Here is a 25,171-nt window from a genome sequence, read left to right on the forward strand (position 1 = left end):
GATAATGTATACTACAATAGTAGCAGTATCGTAATATAATGCTATATTCAAGTGCTGGAAATACACTTATATTTCCAGCACTTGCATATAGCATTATATTACGATACTGCTACTATTGTAGTATACATTATCCGACATTAGTACTATATTTCCAGCACTTGCATATAGCATTATTTTATGATACTGCTACTATTGTAGTATACATTATCCGACATTAGTACTACCAATATTTTACCACTATTTTAGAAAGCAACATTTATTACCTCTTCTCTCGTCTTCCATTACCAGTATCTCGAAATCCTTTAGCAAATGGATTGTTGTCAATTTTAAGTTGTGTAATCTGTGAAGTGAAATATATGTTCATATTTTTTTTTTAAATACATACCATATGCAAATACATATCTATTAATTATGTATCAAATTAAAAATAGAAAAAAACCCGGTGGCAATAATTATGTATAAAACACCAATATATAAACACTATACGGATAACTGATAATTAGATAGATAGATAGATAGATAGATAGATAGATAGATAGATAGATAGATAGATAGATAGATAGATAGATAGATAGATAGTTGTAGGGCACTACAAGTTCCAGCAAGGGTGCACTAGTTAATCTCTTGAGAAGTGATACAGCGTTCCAGTATTGTGTACAGTTTTGCAGAGGTGTTCACCTTACCTGCAGGGCTGAGAGGGTTAATCTATACGTTATATTCCTAGAATTCAAGGGTAAATAAAAGTTTTGCAGCTATCCCCTCACGTGCTCTGCCCTACCTACATTACAGCAGGTTCCTTTACACACAGCCTCCCTGGTTTAACACACCGCAGGCTTTATTAAAAATGATGCTGAGGTTTTCCTTGAATTATTAATAGAGTTTTAATGATAGCAAGTTATTTTTCAGAGCCCCCTGGAGGAAAGATGGCGACTAAACATTGCAGCGCTGGTTAAAAGCTATTCTTATCTCCCACATAAGTCTGACTTATGGTGCAGGCGACATTAGGGCAATAAATAATTCATGCTTTTGAAATATGTCCCCCTCAGATGCCATCTTTAAAAATGCATGGCTGATCTCCTTTATGGTATATTTGCTCCAACAAATTGATTTTATTTTTGTTGTTTCTTAGGCGTACCATTTTCATCTACATAGGCATATGCACATTACTGGCTATCTATACACATTGAATGAATTGCAACAACACGTGATTGATATATACCATCATATGTATTATATGAGTGTGTGTGTGTGTGTGTGTGTGTGTGTGTGTGTGTGTGTGTGTGTGTGTGTGTGTGTGTGTGTGTGAGAGAGAGAGAGATTGAGAGAGAGAGAGAGAGAGAGGGAGAGAACGAACGAACGAACGAAAGCGCTGTTCTTGCCTCTAGCGTTGCAGGGGTTAAAGGGTATGAGCTTTTTAATAAGAAGCCCAGTCTGCTCCAAGATGCACACTGCCTATCAGCCTTGGCCAGCTTGTGGCTGGGCTGCAGCCTAAGTGTTCTTTAATCGATCGTGACTCTGTGCCATAAAGTTTACGATTGGAACAAGCCCACCAGGACCCTCCAACATATCTGTCAATTAACATCAGCAGCAAGGGGCTGAGCTGTGTCCTGTGCTGTGGACTTTGCATTTATATATATGTAATAGTCACATATTAGCCATAGTAATATAAACTAGAGCCAAACTAAACAAGTAAAGCTAATTACATGTGCACTTGCTGCAACTGAAAAGAAGACACAGATTATGAGGCCTGAAATTACAGCAAAGCAACACACAAAGCGTGAAAGCCACATAAAACACAACCACAACCTATTCATTAGGCCCATAATCCTCTCTCAACATACCATAAAATAATATGGACTGGATGAATTCACAATTCATAAACTCAGGTTAGCCAAACACCACCCAGACCACAATCATATCAATGTTTTTACATACACAAGAAATAACAAGCAGACATATGCAGTATAAATAATAATAACAACAATAATAATAGTAATAATAATACTCTATCCCCTCTTACCTTATCATTCTGATAAGCAGTAACTGCTATAAAGTCAGTTTCTTGGAACACATATGTCCTGAAAGTGCTATAGGGGAGCTTCAGAATATCATTGGCCCTCACAATATGAAACCTGGGTTGGTATTTATGCATGGAGTTCAGTATGGTCTGAAAAATAGAAAACATATATTTAGCATGTAAGTATAGAACTACTAACATAATACTGTATCAATACAGTGATCATTAAGACCTTATACATAGACTTAAAATATTAAGGTAGATAATATAGGATAAAAATAATATTATATTAAATATTTTAAAAATGTATTGTTTGTGCAAGACTCCTGTAGACATATATATATATATATATATATATATATATATATATATATATATATATATATATATATATATATATAGTTGTTATTATTCTTATTATGGTATTATATTTAATAAATAATCTCAAAACAATAACAATATATTTAACAACATATTTACTGCTACTATTCTACTCAAGATTAAAACGACTGGGTGGATAAATATGCTCAAAGTGTCATAAAACTAATCGATCTGATTAATATTCTATCAACTGTAATGTAGAGGAAAAAACGTATTACAGACACTTCCTATCCAGGCGTTCAAATCTCTAGTGCAGAAATCCAGTCTGTTGGCTGGCACACTCAGGCCACAGATGGGCATTGATTATTAAGTGCTGTCCAGTTTAATATTCTGCAATTGTAGCGCCCATAAAATAAATATCAATCCTAGCATGGAGTAAGAAGGGAGTTTTTCTTGGGTAACATTGGGTTAAATAATGCCTATATTGACTATGTGTGTTTGCATGCACTATATACCTGGGCTTCCATTTAAACATGTAGCAACAGCAGTTATGACATGTTTGGAATTAGGCTGTATTCACCTTGAAGCACGACCAGTTTGGGAAGGGTTTAATGTTTACTAATCCACACTGATGCCATTCACTGATGCTTGGATTTCAGGCAAAATCTAGTAACAGTGTCATTAGGGAAATGTATACAGGACTTTACAAGTGATGGATGTGGCTGAAACTGATAGCCTGCTAATGTTTAAAAGGGATCAACTCAGAACAAAATAATATATTTGACTTTACTTTGGAAAAATATTAGCACGGGGGTTGGTATTTTTTAGATTTAATCCTGCCACCACATAAAGAATACAAGGTAATCAATGTAATGTATATAAGATTTGATATATATAAGAAACAATAAGTTACTTCAGATAATAAATATATAAGGCAGGGGCTGATATTTTAACAATAAAGACGTTACCACCTAAATTAAAACTGAACTGGAGCACAAAGGTGGCATCTGAAGACATCATATTGGGTGTCAGAGTGTCTGCAACAGAGATGCCAGGGACAGACATTGGTGTGGTTATCATTGCACCAGGATGAAGGGGTCACTTGTCGCAGTGTCATACGGACGTATCCTGCATAAATAATAATTGTGACTTCCACAAAACACCTACGAGACGACCTAATCTGGAGGATAATAACCTTATGTATGGTCTCTGTTGCGATGCTATGGTTTTATCCAATTGACTGACCGTCACGTAAAATCCGGAAATGTGTCTTAACCCTGTTAATTACCATATCAAAACAAGTTATGGGCAACTTTCTTTTTTTATCTCCTTAAAAGCTTGTCAAAGGGCAGAGACAGTGATTGCGCCACTAATAGGCGAACTATGCGCTGAGATGCAGGAAATGTCTAATTTGTCTGGAAGGAGGAGGAACAAAAATAGTCCCATAGTCAGAAGAAAACGTTTTCATATTTCCAACTTATGGTAAATGTAGTTTATAGAATGTGGTGTTTTATAGATCATGTTTTATATTCATAGCACTGTGGGCAGTCAACCCCAGGGATTGTTAGTGGAAGGTTGTTGTACTATATGTGCACCTGTACCAATACTACTCCCTACATTACACTTATAAAATACTGACTTAGGGCCTGACTCGAAATGCGACACTGTTGTATCTGTCCCTGCCATCCAGTACTGTACAGCGCTCACCCATTGTGCTGCACCCCATTCACAGATCTGTCTCTCTGACCTCATTTCTGCAGCTTTATCTAATCCTACAAATTTTACAGATTTAAATGCAATCTATCTGGTGAATTGTCTTCCAAGGAAAATTACCTGGGAGGCTTTCATTTCATCACATATATATGGTGGGGGTTTATATATATGTTTTATAATCAAAGTAACACAATAATAATTCAGATTAAAATAGACAAGAGAAGTAAACACAAATAACATTACATTATAATATCCTGAAATTATTACCATTCTTCTAATGTTCATAAATAACTGTAATAAATAAAATTGTACAAATGAAGCACGAGTGGAATATACTACACTGATTTTAATCATTCTAAAATAACGCATTTGTCCAGACCTGTATGTACAACTACAATTGTCAATATTCTCCTGAATTCACACATAATAACATATAACATAACATGATCAACCTATTCTCTGAGTCTTTCACCTTTAAAAAAGAGACAATTACTCAATATATGCGTGGAATAGAAATACATATAATATAATATTCGACGCAACTTTGTTTTTCAGCTACATACTCACATAGCCCCTGCTACATATACATGAAGCTACATTGTATTGTTTGGTAAACATATATTTGACAAAGAATAATTACACAATGTTTAATTCAGGAGATAAAGAAAAATATGAGAACACAATTCTACAATTTATCGGTCCTTCCCCAACATATCATAACGTATATAATAAATGTGTAAAAATATAGGGATTATAGGTAACAGTAGCTTAAGCCTAATATTGGTATAGGATTCTCCCTATAGTACTGACATCCTCGGTATATTTTTGTTTATCAGTCTGTATAACCCCACTGCCCTGTTATACTGTTTACTGTAAAGCTGCTACTTGTTTGGCAGAGCTGACTCTTTATTAATACAATACATCTGTTTTACAATGTTACATATGATAGATAGATAGATAGATAGATAGATAGATAGATAGATAGATAGATAGATAGATAGATAGATAGATAGATAGATAGATAGATAGATAGATAGATAGATAGATAGAATGTATGGATGTACTTACAAAGCCATGCTTGTCTGAGATATTGTTGGTGAGCTTGAGCTTGTGAAAAGCAACAGGTTTGGCCATCCATTGCTCCCCGGTGGCTGGGCTGTCAGGGTGGATGTACATGCGCTTGGGCATCTCTGGGTCAGCCTTGCCAGCCACCATCCAGCGAGAATTATGAAATTTATAGCGACAGTCATCGGCGGCCACTATATCCATTAATAGAATGTACTTGGCCTTCTTGTCGAGACCACTGACCCGCACTTTAAATGGGGGGAACATCCTCCTGCAACAGGCAACAAAAGAACCCCTATTAGATATAGTCTCATCCAAGAAAATTACAAGATTATAAATTATACACACACACACACACACACACACACACACACACACACACACACACACACACACACACACACACACACACACACACACACACACACACACACACACACACACACATATATATATATATATTTATATGTATATATAAACCCTTTATTCTTCATGTACGGTAGTACATTTTAGGCCTAAAACTGCACAAATAGCAATGAAATGAAATCTACTTTTCAGCTATTTTACACATACACCCACCGGCCTTTCTGTTGGATTTGGTTCCTAATATATTACATTCATATATATTGTTCACTTTAAATATGCTTTGACCCTTCGCCACTAAATAGAAACCTAAACATTGCGTTCCGATAGCACTGAATAGGAGAGTTTTAGACATACTTGACCTACAACATATAATCAATGCCAAGCAAATGTCGATTGCCATCGTCATCATCAGTGTCACCAATGTAAACTGATGTACTTGTTTATGTGTCAAGTTGTCTCATTGTTTAATACATATAAAGATTATTTTTTTCCAAGTCATTGATGACCAGATTTGTGCAGTAGTTATTTCTCCAATATTAAAATGTATCTGAGTATCATGTGTGTAGTTCTTGGGATCTCCAAAGATTTACGAAAAGTTTACTTCTATTTCACCCAAAAAGATTGTGCAAACGTTAACAGTGCAACTACAACACCATTTGGGTTAGAATTGACACACGTATAATAAACCCTATATGATACAAAGTGATTATATAGTGTTAGTACATATATGCATAGTATATATATATACTATGCATTCTGGGAAAATAATATCTTAATAAACTAAAAATGGAATACAGTTCTGCCTATTGTGCAATTGATATTTATTAGTGTATTGTTTGGGATACCAGCAGTATATGAAACAAATAGGATATTATTATCTGACCTTCCAGACTTGGTGATGACCATCTCAGTGCCCAGTTTATGGAACTGGTCCCACAGATCCTTGGCTTCCAGGTTGACTTTGGGGTCGTCCTCCACCTCCTCCTCTGGCTCCAGGCTCTTAAGTGAGCGCAGATGAGCCGCTTGGTGGTGGTGTCCCAGGGCCGAGACATGCAGCCCAGCTTCAGCAGCTCCAGCCAGACTGGGGTCAGTGAGGGGCTTGCCCAGTACGGACGGGGGCAGAGCCAGAGCCGGGAAGAAGGAGGGCTGTGTGGCCGCAAGGAAAGCTGACATGGGGAAATCGGCTGGTCTAGGAGCGTGGAAAGGGTGGTAAGCCATGGCAGTCCCCGGGAAAGCTGGATCTCTCATCGGTGCATTCAAGTATCCAGGAGAAAACAATGAGCTTCAGTAAGGAGGACTAGGAGGCTTCCAGCAGCCGGCTCTCAGTACAGGGTAATAGTCCTGGTCACTCCCAGCACTGATGATCACTTAGTAGTAGTGGTGGAGCCCGTAGCCTTCGTCCCCAGGAGCAGCGCTGTACAACTTGTGATGTCCTCTCTCTATGGTGTCTGTATTAGTGGGATGTGTAGGAAAGTTGTGGGGCAGAAGTGTGACGGGGGCCAGTCATAGTGCAGCACGATCCTGTGAGATCTTGTCGTGATCTGGGGAAAACTGTGACTATCTCACATGTCCTTCCTGCTCTGATCCCCTCACTAATGAGCCAAGCCCCCTTGATTGCTGATTTTACGCTTTCTCCACCAATTGTGGATCTCCATAGGCGGGGTTTTCACAGCTCAGGCCAAAATCTGGAGGAGAGAGGGGGGGACACACTGAAGAGGAAGGTGTCGGAAGCATCAGCAGAAAGAAAACATGTCAACAGGATAAAATATTAACCAATGACAGCAGGAAAAGAACCATGGATTCCCACCCCCTGCCTGCAGGAACTCAGCAGCCCTCAGGACCGGGCTCAGACATAGTCCTTGCCGGTAGGATCAGCTCCTATAGCGGCATAATGTCCCCCGTAAGAAGCAAGTGGGCTTTATGCAGAATTTGGCATTGTTTAAAAGCATTCCCATTCAGTGGTTCCTATATATATATTATATATATATATATATATATATATATATATATATATATATATATATATATATATATATATATATATATATATATATTGTTTATTCGGGGTGCAAATGTATAGTTACGCAGACAATCACAGAAGTTTACATCACATATTACATGTATAGTTAATTAGATAGACAGATAGATAGACAGATAGATAGACAGATAGATAGATAGATAGCTAGATAGATAGATAGATAGATAGATAGATAGATAGATAGATAGATAGATAGATAGATAGATAGATAGATAGATTGTAAAGTAAATATAAATATAAAGTAAATATAAAGTTTAGCTGATTGGACACATAAGTTGCATGAAGAAGTCAGCTGAGCAGGACTGTAGTAGAAGTCTCCCCACGTACAGAGCTCTGGAATGAAGCAGGACTATACTGTTGGAGCAGGATGCATGAAGACTGGCTAGAGGTGGGGCCCACTGATCACTAAGTACAAGGCTTGTTGTATGAGAAGTCCACTGACTGGCATATAGTGGAGGGACTGACTGGTACTATGATTGTTCTAGCTTGTGTATGGGTGCAGCACTCCTGCCGTGTATAGGGGGACTGACTGACTACAAGGGGACTGTGTGTACGCTGTAGGGCATCGCCGCTTTAAATACAAGCCCCGAGGTCATGAGCACAGTTCAATAAGGAAAGAAGCTTTCTTCACATGGAAGCAGCATCTAGTAAATGGATTTCAAGAATAATAACACAAAACCTGGGTGAGTGATGCCTCCACAAGACATCTCTGGTGTATATGTATATATGTGTGTATATATATATATATATATATATATATATAGTATATCACAGGGGTGGAGGGTAATATTATTATTATCACTGTATGTATTAACAGAGACTCACCAGTCAGGACACACACGTCTGGAGTGTGTCTCAGTGTCTATATTCCAGATGAGGAGATGAGGGTGAAAAGGACACAGCATGTCGCTAGCCTGTGTGCTCTGTTTCTTCCCTGAATCCTGGTAAGAGTTTGGTACAAGTTCACAGCACAGAGCTGTTGTGGCAGTGACACTTGTGAGGAAAGCATTACAAATTCCTACTCAACAATTGAGGCATTGTGTACATTGCTGCTATCTGTCCAAAGAAGACATCAATACAAATAACTACAAAAAGATATATATATATATATATATATATATATATATATATATATATATATATATATATATATATATATATATATATATATATATATATAAATAAAAAGCTAAATTGACCATGATATCCTGGAGTGCTGCCTATTTGTTTGCTATGTGAATAGTAGGATATAGCCTGTGTCCTCAGGCGTGTTACCACCCTGTGCTTGACTTTTTGTATGGTGCTGCTCTGCACCTTTTTTTTTAATATACACTTTTTATATATATATATATATATATATATATATATATATATATATATATATATATATATATATATATATATATATATATATATATATATATATATATATATATATATATATATATATATATATATAACAATGCTACATCTATTTACTTGCCTATTGATTTATTCTAGTTTTGCTGACAGACTTCTATTTGCAATTTGTTCTCCATGCAAAAAGTCATCAAGTCTAATACGCAATGGTGATGTGTCTCTTTAAGATGTCCATTTCTAGATCTGTTCTGATTAACTGGGGCTCAGTTTGTTAAAGAGCCGCTTGGCGCCAGTCTGCTGACGTCTTACAATAAGAATCGTCTCTTGTCACTTCATATTTACCCAAAAAATCTTCAAACAGCGCCCTCCAAACGCTGCACTCCCTGTGCCAGATCTGAGGGGGACGAATACTTCCCAGCCCTGTCCTGTGTGATGTGCTCCTGAACATAGAATCCAGGGTACAGTGCATGATCCAGAGCATCAATCCTAAGCAATGCATTATTGATCTTGATTGTGATCTTGTATGAGTGCATGTGTGTTAGGGGGAGAGGAATACAGAAGCAAACAGGAGATTTGTGGTATCTCTGTGTGCACTGCAGACCGTGTGGTAGAGAACATGTGATTGTAGTTGTACACATGATGTGTGTATGGTCAGTAGTGTAAGAACAGTGGTATGGGTGATAGCGCCCATCTGTCGAGTCTGCGCGCAAGGATGGGTTAATCTAGTTACATGACAACATAGGATTGTCCTGATTGAGCACTACTTAATATGTTGTCATCTTGTCCTGTAAATGAATGATTTCATCATGTAAATGTGTCCCTGCTGTCACGTATACGAGAGATAAGGTAGCATATGGGCAGAGTGTCATTGGAGAGATAGGCATCAGCTCTGAGCGATAGACAAGGTGTCATCCCAAGTCTCTCCCTGGGCCTGGCCTGCTTCTCTCTACTGCACAGTGACCGTGGCGCCACCACCAAACCTATACAAGTGTCATCAGGGCCCCTTTACAACATGGCATTGTCTGTCTGCTACTATTCTTATCAACAGTCTGGGTAATCAACTCATCCCCCATTCCTTGAGTATATATATATATATATATATATATATATATATATATATATATATATATATATATATATATATATATATATATATATATATATATATATATATATAGCCCTAGTTGACTATATATATATATACATATCCCTAGTTGACATATATATATATATATATATATATATATATATATATATATATATATATATATATATATATATATATATATATATAGTCAACTAGGGCTACATAATAAACCATCGGATTTTCCTGTTACTCCCAAATCCTGTAGTACCAGATCTAGATGGCAGTGAGTTGGGACAGTACTTAGATTCAGTAGATTGTATACAGTAGAAATACCATATTATTTTGCAATAATTAAGTGTTGTGGTATGCTGCAGGGGTACCCATAGAGTACATTGTATGAATATATACCACCCCTAGAATGGAATGGCACAAAGTTATCTTCAGTAAGTATAGTGGCACAGAGTATAGGATCCCATACTGTACATTAGATAATTATGAGACAAGGTGCCCTTTGCTATCATATCGCAGTTCCTAGGAACCCATAGTATACATGATTAATTTGACATTCATATAAATAATATTATATATATATCATATTATAGAAAACATTACCTGGAAGACCACAGTATACATCATATGTGTTAAGCTACATACCATCATTTTATTAATGTTTTTTCAGCCTTTATTAAATGAACTTTGCTTTATTAAGTGACTTATAAATAACAATAACAATATTTCTACCTATAATTTTATTTTTCGGTATGCCTCAAAATAAAAAAATGAAACAAAACTTTGAGTTTATATATATCTGTAAAGATACATAAAAAGATATATAAAGCCAAAATATAATAGTACTTTCTGGATTGATATATTTAACGTCTGTGCTCTATAACAATGTAGTAGCCAATGCTTACTCCTATTTATCACTGCATTATGGTGATTTTAAAAAACGATGGAGTTGTAGTTCATGAATGTGTAGAGACATTTAGGAATGGGAGACACATATAGACACACACAACAGGCGGCGTATAGGGCCAGTATACAGTAAAATTGAATTTATATATATATATATATATATATATATATATATATATATATATATATATATATATATATATATATATATATATTTATATTTTCTAATCAGGAAACCTGTTAGTTTCAAATTATTCAGGGTTGTCCTATGTATGTATACACACACCTTGAGATGTTAACTATACCCTAACTGCACTGGTGTATGTAGACGTTATCCTCCCAGTATAAATAACGTTAATAACGCAATTTAAAGGAACTGTCCATCCGAGGTCCCCCCCCCCCCCCACACACACTTTGCTTTCATCTTGGCCCATCTCCCCTTAACCTCCGTGCACTATTTTTAGCCTGTAGACTTAGACCTTGGCGCCAGGCCGTTTAAGTGCTGTCAGAGTCCCTCATATCCCCCCATGTCACATGGAGCCTTGCCTGTACAGCTAGTCATTTGGATCTGTGAGTTTGTGAGCAAACGCAATTTGCTCTTCTCCATTGCTGTGTTGTCACCGTGACCTCAGTCAGCAGGGCTGCTGGTGTCCTGTCCTGTCCACTTAGACAAATTGCAAGTGATTGATGAAAAATAACAATTCTCACAAGAAGCAAAGCAAGCCTCCCTTGCACTCTCCTCCCTCTTTCAAGGCTTGGGACCCAGCTCCATAAACCATATAGGAAATGAATGGAAATCTCACAAATAACCCTCTCATTCCTCGCTGGCACAAATACTAACTGTATTTACATAATCCCCTTGTATCAAACTTCCCAATAGTCAGTCCCCATTAGCAAATACAAACATTTAAAGGAAGATAAACAGGTTAGAAGTAAAGGTTCCAGCTTTGGGGAAGGCGTTCTGCTGCTAGGGATCATGTTGATATTCCCATGTCTTGGTTTGGACATGTAATTCGGAATTTTCGATGACTCAATCCTTATTGGCATCTTAATGTAAGATATGGATGAATTAAGTAAAGACTACAGGACCAGGCTGGATTTCATCAGATTGCATCCATGTTTGTAAAACTAAAACATATGAGCTGCTTGTGTTCACACTGAGTCACAGCATTGTGGGGAAAGCAACTGTGTGTGTCCTAATTTATCTTGTTAGATATTATTTATTTTAATTGCAAAATACAGTCACCAAGACAATATTGTGACCTATTAACTATTATCTGGCATATACTGAACTTCAGAATGCCCCTATAATTAAGCTCTTACTTAAACTGTCTGCAGGCCCAAATTCCACATAAAGGGTTAATCAGATCTGCTGCCTGCAGTTAATAGTTCTTATCTGTGCTGGTGTTGTATGTAGATAGAGTATCTAGCAGATGATAACAGGTAGCAACAGACTACAGTGCTTTATCTCCCTGGACTCAGACATGTTTTCCTCCTCTCTCCCCCGTAGAGACTGTAGGACTAGAGAGTAGTAAAGTACTTATGGTTACAGCTACCTAGCCCCAGGGTGGCTACATGGCAGCAACAGGTGGAATACAATGGGTTTATCTACCTTGTCTTACCTATAGAGGTTTCATTGTTGCTGTAGATTGGAATAGGGACACAAATGCCCTTTGTCCTCTGTCCCTACATTGAAGGGGCAACAGGTGTGATCTTTTGTGATCCCTGCCCTTCCTAAACCCACAGAAAATGTCCTGCACGTTGTATTTACTATACAACTATATAACAAATTTTTGTCTAATTGACGATAGATAGATAGATAGATAGATAGATAGATAGATAGATAGATAGATAGATAGATAGATAGATAGATAGATAGATAGATAGATAGATAGATAGATAGATTTTATTTTGACAACGTTTAGTAGGAGTTTTAATAGGGGAGAAAAGGCATCGGATACCGTATTGTACTTTATGGCATCTCTTCTGACAACGTATTAATATAATTTTAATATAAATGAGGTTTATTGCTTCTCCATAGATAGAGAAAAAGTTATGAAAGTACATTAAATCCCAACCTTTTTTTAGGCTTATTTAAACACATTCTCATAAAAATAAAAAAACAAACAATTTTACCACCTCCCAAAGAAAAAAAACAAATAAAATCAGCTGTAAATATAATAGCAAGAATTAGGTAAATATCCAGGAGACAATATTTTTTAGGTCACTCAGTGATTGTATGGAAGAAAATAAATCAATATGTGATATTCTGATGTCAAGGAACAGCATAGCAGGATCAACCGACTTGCTTGCTCAAATTCAAAGGGTTTTTTATAAAACTAGAGCGTTGGAATTATACAATGGATTTTATGATATTATATATTATTTAAATTTTTCGTGTTAGTTGCAAATAATAGTAGTAATAATAATAATAATAATAATAATAATAATAATAATAATAATAATAGTGTTTACATCCCTCATACTCTCACTGCAGCATACTGTCATTGCAATATAGGTTAGATTATACTTATTTCTATATTGGTTTACTTTCTTATTTTTATAATAACAACGGGTTAACACTTTGTGTATTTCATTTAATCAGACAGAAGAATAATTTTACATTTTGATTTTTAAATGTATACATGACACTGTCCTGTTTTACCTGCCTGAAATGTGTCTTTCTTATATATAAAATATATTTAGTGTATATGTTTCTAGGTGATGCATTTAGTTATGCTTAACTTCGAAGAGCGGTTTTAGCCAAGGAAAAATCACATCAATGGCAGACACCATTTATACGGAGGATGTTCGGTTTGTGCCGATCCAGTCAGAGGGGGGCGCTCGCACGCGAAAATACAGCAATCTGCTGTTTTAGTGGCTATTTCTTCTGGTCAGCCTGGACCCTCTCATTCACAAATAATAAGAAAAGACTTGCTTACATTCAAGCCCATCAATTTATATCCAGAAAAAACATTAAATAAATGCTTAGATTAAAATTCAAAAAGAGCAAATGGAAATTAAATGAAAGAGTATTCCGTGGCTGCTGGAATAAATAACCTTGAGAGATATATATATATATATATATATATATATATATATATATATATATATATATATATATATATATATATATATATATATATATATATATATATATATATAGCTTAATCTGTCCATCTAATAGATATATACATAGAAAGGTTATAGACATAGACAGATAGATAGATAGATAGATAGATAGATAGATAGATAGATAGATAGATAGATAGATAGATAGATAGATAGATAGATAGATAGATAGACAGACAGACATACGAGAGGGAGATAGCTGGATTGATAGACATATATATGTAATGATTATTATTGTTACACTGAAACCGCTAGAACCTTTATCATGAATCTGAGTCCAATGTACTTCCTAAAAATAGATAACTTTTTTAGTTGACAACAATTCTACTTTATGGAGACACAAAGTATATCGAGAGTTTCATAACATATACAAATATTATTCAAACTATGTTATAGTGGTTAAAATAACATTACTTCACCAAAACGTGTCATTCATATCATGGTATGTATAAACACAAAATCATATGGAAGTAAAGGACAAGAAATAGATAGATAGATAGATAGATAGATAGATAGATAGATAGATAGATAGATAGATAGATAGATAGATAGATAGATAGATAGATAGATAGATAGATAGATAGATAGATAGATAGATAGATAGATAGATAGATAGATAGATAGATAGATAGATAGATAGATAGATAGATAGATAGATAGATAGATAGATGTCAATCATATCTATCTATCTATCTATCTATCTATCTATCTATCTATCTATCTATCTATCTATCTATCTATCTATCTATCTATCTATCTATCTATCTAATAGATAGATTATATAGATGATTGATAGATATACATTAAAAATATGCACAACCTTATAACATATATATTAGTTTGCAGATAGAATAAATAGTCTAGCGCATTTGCAGATGGCATTGATAAGGGGATGTATTGCTATTTTGAATCAATCAGGAGAACTAGCAGTTGAATTGAATATGCCCTGTTAAATGACAGGATATTGGCAGGTCATCAGACATGGGGCAGCTCTGTCTTCCAGGAAACAATGGCAGACTATCAATAAAGCTAGTGCCTTAGCTACATTGGCGTCATCACAGCTATAGAGGCGAACATGACTAGATGGAATAAAGATAGGCGCCTGGGTACCAACTTGTCAATCTGGTTCCACCGGAAAAATAAAATGATCATGTAGCTGATATGGAGTCTCAGAGAGATCCCTGGCTGGGCAAGGGTAATATGTGCCATCATAATGCATGATAGAGAATGAGAGTTCACTGGTGATACGGAATGGTGAGCGCTGTTTGCAGATGGAGAAGCATGTTGTGCCCTTGTGTTTTCTGGCAGCATGCAGTATATATGAAATGGTTCTTTTCCACACTCCCTGAGTACACATGACCCCCACTCTTTCCCAACTCTCCCTTCTCTTCTTTGATCATTGAGCTCTGACCTTGTTCTCAACAGTCCAGCAGGTTGATTGATTTTCAATTACAAAGTCTTCACTGAGTTGGGACCAAATTAACCCCTTGTCTGTGTGTTTAGCTATGTGTGCATGTCCAGCCTGATGATAGAGTCATCTCCCCCGGGCATAACTCCTGCCATCCCCATAAGCTATTTAATACAATCTCTAATAATTCATATTGGAACATCAACGTTATGTGAGAAGATATTTCTTATTATTCATCCTACGCTTTACAATCCAATATGAAAGATGTTATGAACTAGAAAAGGCCCTGTTTACATTATGCATGTGCTTCAACCTAATGCAGAAATGTTTAGTGCAACAGCCCCACACCGGAGAGCTGGTGTTCAAAAAATACTTATTTCATGTTTTCCTACAGAATTTATAGTCTTGTAGTACAGTTTATATGTAATAAGTATAATTATTGTGTGAAAGAAGACTGCAGTAATATTAAATGTTTAGCTTGCAAAGTTGTTTTTGATATTTCAAACTCTATACAACAACAACCACAACAATAATAATAATTATTAATATTATTAGTTATAGTAGAAGTAGTAGTAATAGTAGTAGTTTTATTTAAGGAATCAAAAGGTTAAAAAGCTTAAATATCTGCAGAATTCTGTGTTGCAAGTTACTAAACTATAGGTGTCCCTTTAAATATGAATAGAATACTACTAAAATACTACCACAACCCATTATTATTATTATTTTCATCTTTACCATCATTTTTATTATTATAACTATTATCATTCAATGATCTTGCAGTACTTCCAGATTCAGGATTTGCATGTTATATATATATATATATATATATATATATATATATATATATATATATATACTCCATGAAATTGTTATTACTATTAATATTATTATTATTTTTGAAAATGTCTGCACTGATGTCAAATATTTTGTGAATTGCATGAGCTCTCTTTGTAAAACAGAACATTGCACTGTACATCGCCCATGTTTTGCAGGCTGCCTATGTGTAAGTAGTGTATTTTCTAATAGTCGTTGGATCCATGTGGAAAAACAATATTTATTAAACAGTGAGGGCCACACACAAACACATAGACACATAGACTAGTTGTGCTGAGCTTATTGAGGGGTTTTTTGGACTTGTATTTACAATCCTGTGGGAGATACTAAGTGCATTAAATCAAGCTCTGTATTTACGCATCTCCAGCCTTTACATAAAAGGGATTAAGCAAAGCTAATATTTAATTAAAAAAAAATGTTATAACGTTGTCACTGTCTCTTAGCGGGGATTATAGTGTAGATATTTAGCCAGTCCTGTTAAGTCTTGCAGATGGAGCACTGAGGTCAGGTGTAACTATCACTACTGTTTGTATAAGGTGGTGAGGATGGGTACTAGGGCGCCTGAGGATCACACTGTACAAACACTGGGATTTATATCTTTCTATCTGTACATGAAATATCTCTGCCACCATTGTACTACACTTAGGGAGAAGTCTCCCAACACAATGCAGTCAGTTACCCCAACCCAGAGGGCAGAAGCGGGGTCATCAGAGATTGATGAAAGAAATAAACGCTGTTTCTTACCGGTAAATCGCTGTCCCTATTGGGTCCTAGTGAGTCCCTTGTTTCCTGTAAAGTTCTCACTGGTGACTAAGTACAAGAACTTCTAATAGTAATCACCATTACTGTCTAACCTTTCTTTCTTTATAATCAGGGGAGTATGATGCTGATGAATTTAACTCTTCGTCTCCTACCCGTCCGGAAAGCCTAGAAGATGAAAGCAGTTCCAGATGGGGAGACTGCCAATCTGATTTAGCTAGGAAAAACAATCAGGTAAAATAGATACAGGTGGAAGGTTCCCCAAGAGGTCACCTCGGGGTTTATTTTAAATCACTTTCCATTTCCTTCCTTTTTGATTAAAAAAAACTTTCATGATGTGTCGATCTTCCAAGCAATATGTGGCATTCCTCAAAGGTAGGACTACAACTCCCAGAAGGCACTGTCATTAGAGGTAGCTGTCCACAGACAGCTGCCTACTAGATCAATACAAATTATTATCATTTCTCATCTATAAACTTTCAGTGACGTTAGATCAATTTCGGAAATTAAAGATTTCCTAAATACACTTCACTTATATACCCGAATAGGACGTATTCTTCTGCAACCCATCTACTCCATGAATTTATTTCTGTCTGTAGTGTGCCAACTGGACTGCTTCACCTTTTTTCCCCAATAATCTTTATTATAATGATATTAATAAAAATACAAATCGGTAAGCATACATTGCAAGACAACATATAATATATCCATTTACTTAAGGAATCTTTAACACCAATTGCTTCACATTGTAATCTGACGCATAGATGAATATATTTAAATGTTTGTGATATTAACTGTTTATAATGTGTGATAGGTGTAAATATTTCTAAACATGTTTCCCTGTTTGTGATATAAGATCAGAGGTGAGAGGATCCATGAAGTTCTCAATTGTATCTTCTCTCCTCATCAGACATTTCCTTCCTGCTCCTCAGGTGAGTGCTGATATCACAAGGGAGATGGCAGAAGACAAGGACAGCATTACCCACCGGAACTTTTCATTTCCCAGCCAAATCCAGAGAAGTCCATAGCCCCTGGCCAGTGAGACAGCTTCCTGCAGCTGCGGGGACAGGTGCACGACACACAAGGGCTTCTATTAGCCAGATCCGGGCCACTGATCGCAGATAAAGTGCTGAGGGTAAACCGTGTGCTTCTCAATCTAATACAATCCATAGCAGTAATAATAGTGAGCAGGTGGATGTCAATGCCTGAAAAGGAGCACAGAGGAAAGTGTATCAAGGTGCAGGACCTGGGTGAAGATTACTTTTACTAGTAGCAGGAGCTGCAGTCATAACAGCCCCTACCCAATTTATATACCTATTGTGTAGTTACAACATATTGATCTGGGTTATGGCCTCTGCTGGTGCTGCCACCATACATTGTAATATATGGAAAGAAGAGTCAGAACTTAGAGATATAACAATCTATCCTGTCTCCATATAAGTCGTTATTAACACAGGATTAGGTGAAGAAGGTGAATACTTTATAGAAACCAGTAGATTTTATCATCTACAAAATGACATTATGGTTACAATTGTGTACTCATTGTGATATATCAGTTTTGGGGAAAATGAGGATGAAATCTTGTGATTATTTCATGGAGTGAAGAAGGTATGCATTTAGCAGAATACCCACTTTATTATTATATAATATCGTATCATATATCGCATCACACGACTTTACTACACAAAAGCACAACATTCCGCAAGCAAGCACAGTTACTATATCACACAGTGTGTTGATACAATAGGTCAGCGTCCTGAAAATATTCTTGTAATATACGGATTCTGTATAGTTTATATCTGTAGTCAATCGTAGATTAATCGCGGGTTAGAGAAGTAAAAATATAATATAATTATGTATGGTAGTAGAAAACGATTGTGGTATATAACCGCTATTAATAATTAAATATACATGTGTGCTTTTAGATTCCATTGTGAACGCAATTGTTATTGTATAGCACTTGTCGTTTTATTAGATACATTTATAGACATGTAAGCTGCAGAACTGTAGTGTTGTGAGCGCGTTTACAAGGTTTTTATTAGTAAATCGCTTATAAGGGATGTATCCCGCGTGTAGTTCTCAGCCTCAGGTGTAACTCCATCAGCTGCCAGTGCGCATGCGCAGGGAGTCACCGATCAGCCGCTGACTGCTGAAGTTCTGGTGTCTGATCTGTAAGGTTACCTTTCTTGTGTTCACGTTCTGGGAGGGGCTTCCGGTTGTATGTGACAGGTCACAGGAGATGTTGTTGCTTACAGGTGTCCTCCTGCTGTGGCTGTCCTGCTGCTTACAAACTGCATAGTAACTGCATGTCCTTCCTGACAGCCCAGGGAACATTCACTACATCAGTTTGTAGGCTTGACAAGTTTTGAAGCAGTGCAGATTTCTCAGCAGACAGTGATGTTACCCCCTCCTGCTTTATCTGTATAGGAAGCTCCTGTCTCATTCTCTAGACACTGTCTGGATACAAGCTCAATTGGATCTCCCTGAGCTTAATGCTTTCCAGATTTTACACCTAAACCTTCAAGCCTTTCATATATATTTATGTACACAGTAAAGATGGCCATAGACATAATGAAAAAGTATTAAAATTGTATTTAATTTCCAGCTATCATAAATGAAAATACAAGTACAGAAATGCACATAAACAATATTAATAGTAATGGTTATATTAATTGTCGCAGATCTCTTTCAATGTATATCATGTCAGTAGTGTCTAGTGTGTTTTTATTTCCACAAATTGATGCACTTCGGTAGCAGATTGAACTATAGAAATCAATAGGATCATTCATGATCTGTTGTTTTCCCCAAAACATACTACAAAAAAAACCAAAACACTAATGTGAACACATCCTAACAATTAGCATAAGAGCCCTTTCTTGTTTTTCTTTTGATAAAGAGAAATTTCCACAACCAGTAAAAGCTCAAGTCTGTGTATGAAATGTTACATTTAACAAATACATGAAAATGATTTCAATGAATTATCAATAAAAATGTGAAAACATGTCTGATAGATTTTGAATGTTTTTGCTTTTTCCCCAGTGTTAATAAATAAGCATAAAGAACTGGAAATAGAATATTTGGAGATCCCTGCAGAACGTATAAACACTTTTTTTTAGAAATATAAGGCATTGGGTCTTCTTGTAAATGAAGTCTAAACTAATTCTGATAATGATAATAAGAGCGTCAGCGATAATAAATACAATGTTATATGTTCTGTGGGCTGTGTAAACATGAGTTACTAGGAAGTTAATATATTTATTATTTCCAGCTGAACCACTGGTCCTAACATTTACCTCTCTTATGTATTTTTAGATACTCAAGGACTTTTCTGAGCCCTGCTGTCTGGAACCAATGTCTAGAAGTTTATACGTTAAACCCAGGTTAAATGGAAAGGTTTTCGTTTTTTTCCCTAAATGTATTTAATTATTTAGCATATATAAAATACAATCTACTAAAAACACATATCATTGTCAATTTATCTTAATGTAGTATCAAAGACGTGACAAGTGCTGGCTAATCAGAAATCCATTATAAGGGCACGTACAGATGTGGCGGAATTGCTGTGGAATTCCGCTGCCGACAGTCCGCAGTGGAAATCTGCAGCAGCCGTTTTTTATATTGGTTCCTATACGTTTGTAGGTAACTTAGTTCAGACGTTGCGGAAAATAACTGCAGAATTTAGGCTGCCGTGCAGAATTTTCCCTCCGCAGCATGCACTGACTGTTGCGGAGAAGAAGCGGAATTTCACTGCGGATTTAAGCCTTTGCAATGCAAAAACTGAAATCTGTGGCAAGTCCGCTGTGATATCCGCAACGTCTGAATCAAATATGCAAATGTTGCTGCAGATTCATTGCGCAATTGCCCCAAATCGGCACCAACATTTGCAGCGGAAATATTCCGCCACGTCTGAACATGCCCTAAGTGTTTTTTATGGTGTTAATTTAAATGCTTTTTTAGCGACTTTTTTATTTAGTGTCATTTTGTATAGGCATTTTTCCTGCCGTTTTTGAAGTTCTATAGAGAAGTTTGTTGAAAAAATGGCAGGAGAAATGCCATAGCTAGACATTTCTGCTTTTTTGTATAAAACACGACTGACACCAAAAACAAACCAAAATCGTCCAAACGCTGTGAGTGTGAATCCAGCCTTAGGGCACGTTCAGACATGGCGGAATTGCTGTAGAATTTCGGTGCGGACTGTCCGCACCTGAAATCCGCAGCAGACAGTCTGTCCATTGGTTTACACACCTTTTTAGGTATCTTCGTGCAGACGTTGCGGACAACTCCGCTGCGGACCATAGGCTGCGGTGCAGAATTTGGTGTCCGCAGCATGAACTGTCTGTTGCTGACTTGATGCGTAATTGTGGCAAAATTTCTCCATTGACTTCAATGGAGTTGCAAAATTCCGCAATGAAATCCGCAGATGTTATGTGTGTTGCGTTGCGGATTGCTTTCACAAACAGGATATTTCAACATTCTGGCTGGACCTATGTGTTTCGAGGTCTATAGACTGAGATGGAATGTTTTAAAAGAGAGCAGGATGTACTCTTCACCTGAATACGCAACGACTAATCCGCAGCAATTTACTGCACATTTTAGGCAAAGGCGCAACGAAATCTGCAACACAGATTATGTGCGGCATTGATGCAGACAGTGTCTGCAGAATTCTGCCACGTCTGGCCATGCCCTTATAATCTGTAACATTCATTGTTTACAAAGTTCTAGCAACTGATTGATTACTAAGATTCAATGTAAATTGTACTTGTATTTGCAATGTTATTAAATAAACCGTTATAGAAAATATTAAATTGTTACAGATAATTTACTTTTAATAAGATCCATCCATAGCAAAATTCTACAATCAACCAATTATTTTGTTTATTTGGATATAATGTTTGGTCTGACTGCAAGAAATCTGTTTTCTATATCGACAGGGTATGGAATATGGATGTAAACCAAGCGAGAAGACTCAGGCTGGCTGTGTGTAGAGGACTGTGTGCTTCAATTACAATACTGTGACGATGAGTAAGTAACTAATATGGTAAGGCTAGGTTCACACCATGTTTGGCTATACTTTTCAAACAGCTGTTTGATTATTTTATTTTTAAACGGTTCCGCTAACAGATCCATAGTTTTTTTTAATGAGAATTTTGTCATGGTTAAAAGTGTACATTTACTAAATTTCCATCAGGATTAGGGCATGCCCCCACGTGGCGGATTTCCTCCGCAACTGTCCGCATCAATGCCGCACCTAATCCGGGTTGCGGATTACGGCTGCGGATCTGCCCAAAATGTGCAGTAAATTGATGGGACTAGCTGCTGCGGACTGCGGAAAAAGTGCTTCCCTTCTCTCTATCAGTGCAGGATAGAGAGAAGGGACAGCACTTTCCCTAGTGAAAGTAAACGAATTTCATACTTACCGGCCGTTGTCTTGGTGACGCGTCCCTCTTTCGGCATCCAGCCCGACCTCCCTGGATGACGCGGCAGTCCATGTGACCGCTGCAGCCTGTGATTGGCTGCAGCCGTCACTTAGACTGAAACGTCATCCTGGGAAGCTGGACTGGAGACAGAAGCAGGGAGTTCTCGGTAAGTATGAACTTCTATTTTTTTACAGGTTGCTGTATATTGGGATCGGTAGTCACTGTCCAGGGTGCAGAAACAGTTACTGCCGATCGCTTAACTCTTTCAGCACCCTGGACAGTGACTATTTACTGACGTCTCCTAGCAACGCTCCCGTAATTCCGGGAGCCCCATTGACTTCCTCAGTCTGGCTGTAGACCTAGAAATACATAGGTCCAGCCAGAATGAAGAAATGTCATGTTAAAAAAGCAAGACGCATCCGCAGCACACATAACATGTGCATGACAGCTGTGGACTTCATTGCGGAATTTAGAATCTCCATTGAAGTCAATGGAGAAATTCCGCCATGAGTCCGCAACCAGTCCGCCACTGCTCCGCAACAGACAGAGCATGCTGCGGACACCAAATTCCGCTCCGCAGCCTATGCTCCGCAGCGGAACTATACGCATCGTCTAAACGAACACTTCTAAATTTAAGTGGAAGTCAATGGAGAAACGGCTCCGCTGCGGATTAACGCTGCGTAGTGTCCGCAGCGGAATTCAAGTGAAATTCCGCCACGTGTGAACCCAGCCTAAATTTTTTCAACAGGACAGACAAACGGATCAGGATCCAGACTGAATTGTTTTTTTTTTTTTTGTACAATGCAAGTCTATGTCAATAGGATTCTACATTATAGGCATTCTGTTGTGTACAGTGGAACCATGATGTAATTTGTTTTTACATGATAAATCAAACAGGACATTTCATCAGGATGAAAAAACGTGGTGTGAACCTAGTCTAATTCATTATTATACAATAGATTTGGTTGTGGTCAGTCAATGGTCAGTTCACTATTTACATGTGGTCATCAGTTGAGAATCATTTTTGTGGCTTTTTATGATTTGATTGCTGAGTAAGGACCATTTTACACGGGCCAATTGTCAGGCAAACGAGCGTTCAGCAGCAGATTGTATAGTTTGAAATGTCAAAAATATTATTGTTGTCAGCAGCACAGGGAGACTTGCTGCCGGCATGATGGAAATGTATGGGGACGAGTGATCATAGTAATGAGCGCTCGTCCCCATACCAGTTCCTTGTGAAAGGAGTAAACGAGCGCCGATCAACGAGCTGTCTCATTGATCGGTGATCGTTTACACGGCCCACATCGTGCCGTCTAAGACCACCCTTAGGGCACATTCAGACGTGGCGGAATTGCTGTTGAATTTCCGCTGCGGACAGTCCACAGTGGAATTCTGCAGCAGCCATTTTTTACATTTGTTTCTATGCATTTTTAGGAAACTTAGTTTAGACGTTGCGGAAAATAACTGTGCGGAATTTAGGCTGCAGTGCAGAATTTTCCCTCCACGCATGCTCATTATGTTGTGGAGCAGAAGCGGAATTTCACTGCGGATTTCAGCCTTTGCAATGGAAAAACTGAAAACTGTGGCAAGTCCGCTGTGATATCTGCAACGTCTGAATTACCTGTCAAATGTGCAAATGTTGCTGCAGATTCGTTGCGTAATTGCCCCAAATCTGCACCAACATTTGCAGCGGAAAAATTCTGCCACGTCTGAACATGGCCTTAGGCTTTCTTTACACACAGATTTTTTACTGGTGGTTCAAACTGCATGAAAAAAAGGCATGTTAAAACGCCAGCATTTTGTAAAATGTAAGCGTATGTTCACATGGCTTATTTTCGTAAGTTTTTCGGGTCATAAACGACCGGAAAATCGGAAGCAGAACACCTCCAATCATCTGCCCATTGATTTCAATGGGAAAAACGGCGTTCTATTACTACGGGGCATATTTTTACGTTTTTGAAAAACAGTGGCGTAAAAAAACGCCCACGAAAAAGAAGTGCGTGTCACTTTTCGAGCCGTTTTTGGAGCCGCTTTTCATTGACTCTATAGAAAAACAGCTCCAAACAATGGCCGTAAAAACGCAGCAAAAAACGCGAGTTGCTAAAGAAAGCAGCTCCGTATTTTCAGAAGTTTTTTGCTAAGCGTGTGAACATACCCTAAGGCCATGTTCACACGTAGCGGAATTGCACTTGAATTCCGCTGCGGACACTCCGCAGCGTTAATCCGCAGCGGAGCCGTTTGTCCATTGACTTCCACTTTTATTTAGTAGGGTTCGTTTAGACGATGTGTAAAATTCCGCTGCGGAGCATATGCTGCGGAGCGGAATTTGGTGTCCGCAGCATGCTAGGGCTGTTGCGGAGTTGTGGCGGACTGGTTGCGGACTCACGGCGGAATTTCTTCATTGACTTCAATGGAGATTCTAAATTCCGCAATGAAGTCCGCAGCTGTCATGCACATGTTATGTGTGCTGCGGATGCGTCTTGCTTTTTTGACATGACATTTCTTCATTCTGGCTGGACCTAACCTATGTGTATTTCTAGGTCTACAGCCAGACTGAGGAAGTCAATGGGGCTCCCGTAATTACGGGAGCGTTGCTAGGAGACGTCAGTAAATAGTCACTGTCCAGGGTGCTGAAAGAGTTAAGCGATCGGCAGTAACTGTTTCTGCACCCTGGACAGTGACTACCGATCCCAATATACAGCAACCTGTAAGAAAATAGAAGTTCATACTTACCGAGAAC

General features: G+C 37.4%; 1 protein-coding gene across 1 annotated transcript in view; it reads right to left on the reverse strand.

Annotated features, from left to right (window-relative positions):
• TBX2 (T-box transcription factor 2) overlaps positions 1-7,251 on the reverse strand; it is an 11,612-nt gene extending 4,361 nt beyond the window's left edge. Inside the window, exons 1-4 of the mRNA XM_075852995.1 lie at positions 6,366-7,251; positions 5,120-5,387; positions 2,021-2,167; positions 264-340 (exon numbers count right to left, since the gene is read on the reverse strand). Coding sequence (XP_075709110.1) covers positions 264-340; positions 2,021-2,167; positions 5,120-5,387; positions 6,366-6,730 — 857 coding nt within the window. The 5' untranslated portion in view covers positions 6,731-7,251. The remainder of the gene's footprint in view (positions 1-263; positions 341-2,020; positions 2,168-5,119; positions 5,388-6,365) is intronic.
• Between the last annotated feature and the right edge of the window lie 17,920 nt (positions 7,252-25,171).

Source organism: Rhinoderma darwinii, chromosome 2 (genome assembly GCF_050947455.1).
Source record: "Rhinoderma darwinii isolate aRhiDar2 chromosome 2, aRhiDar2.hap1, whole genome shotgun sequence".
Lineage (NCBI taxonomy): Eukaryota > Metazoa > Chordata > Amphibia > Anura > Rhinodermatidae > Rhinoderma > Rhinoderma darwinii.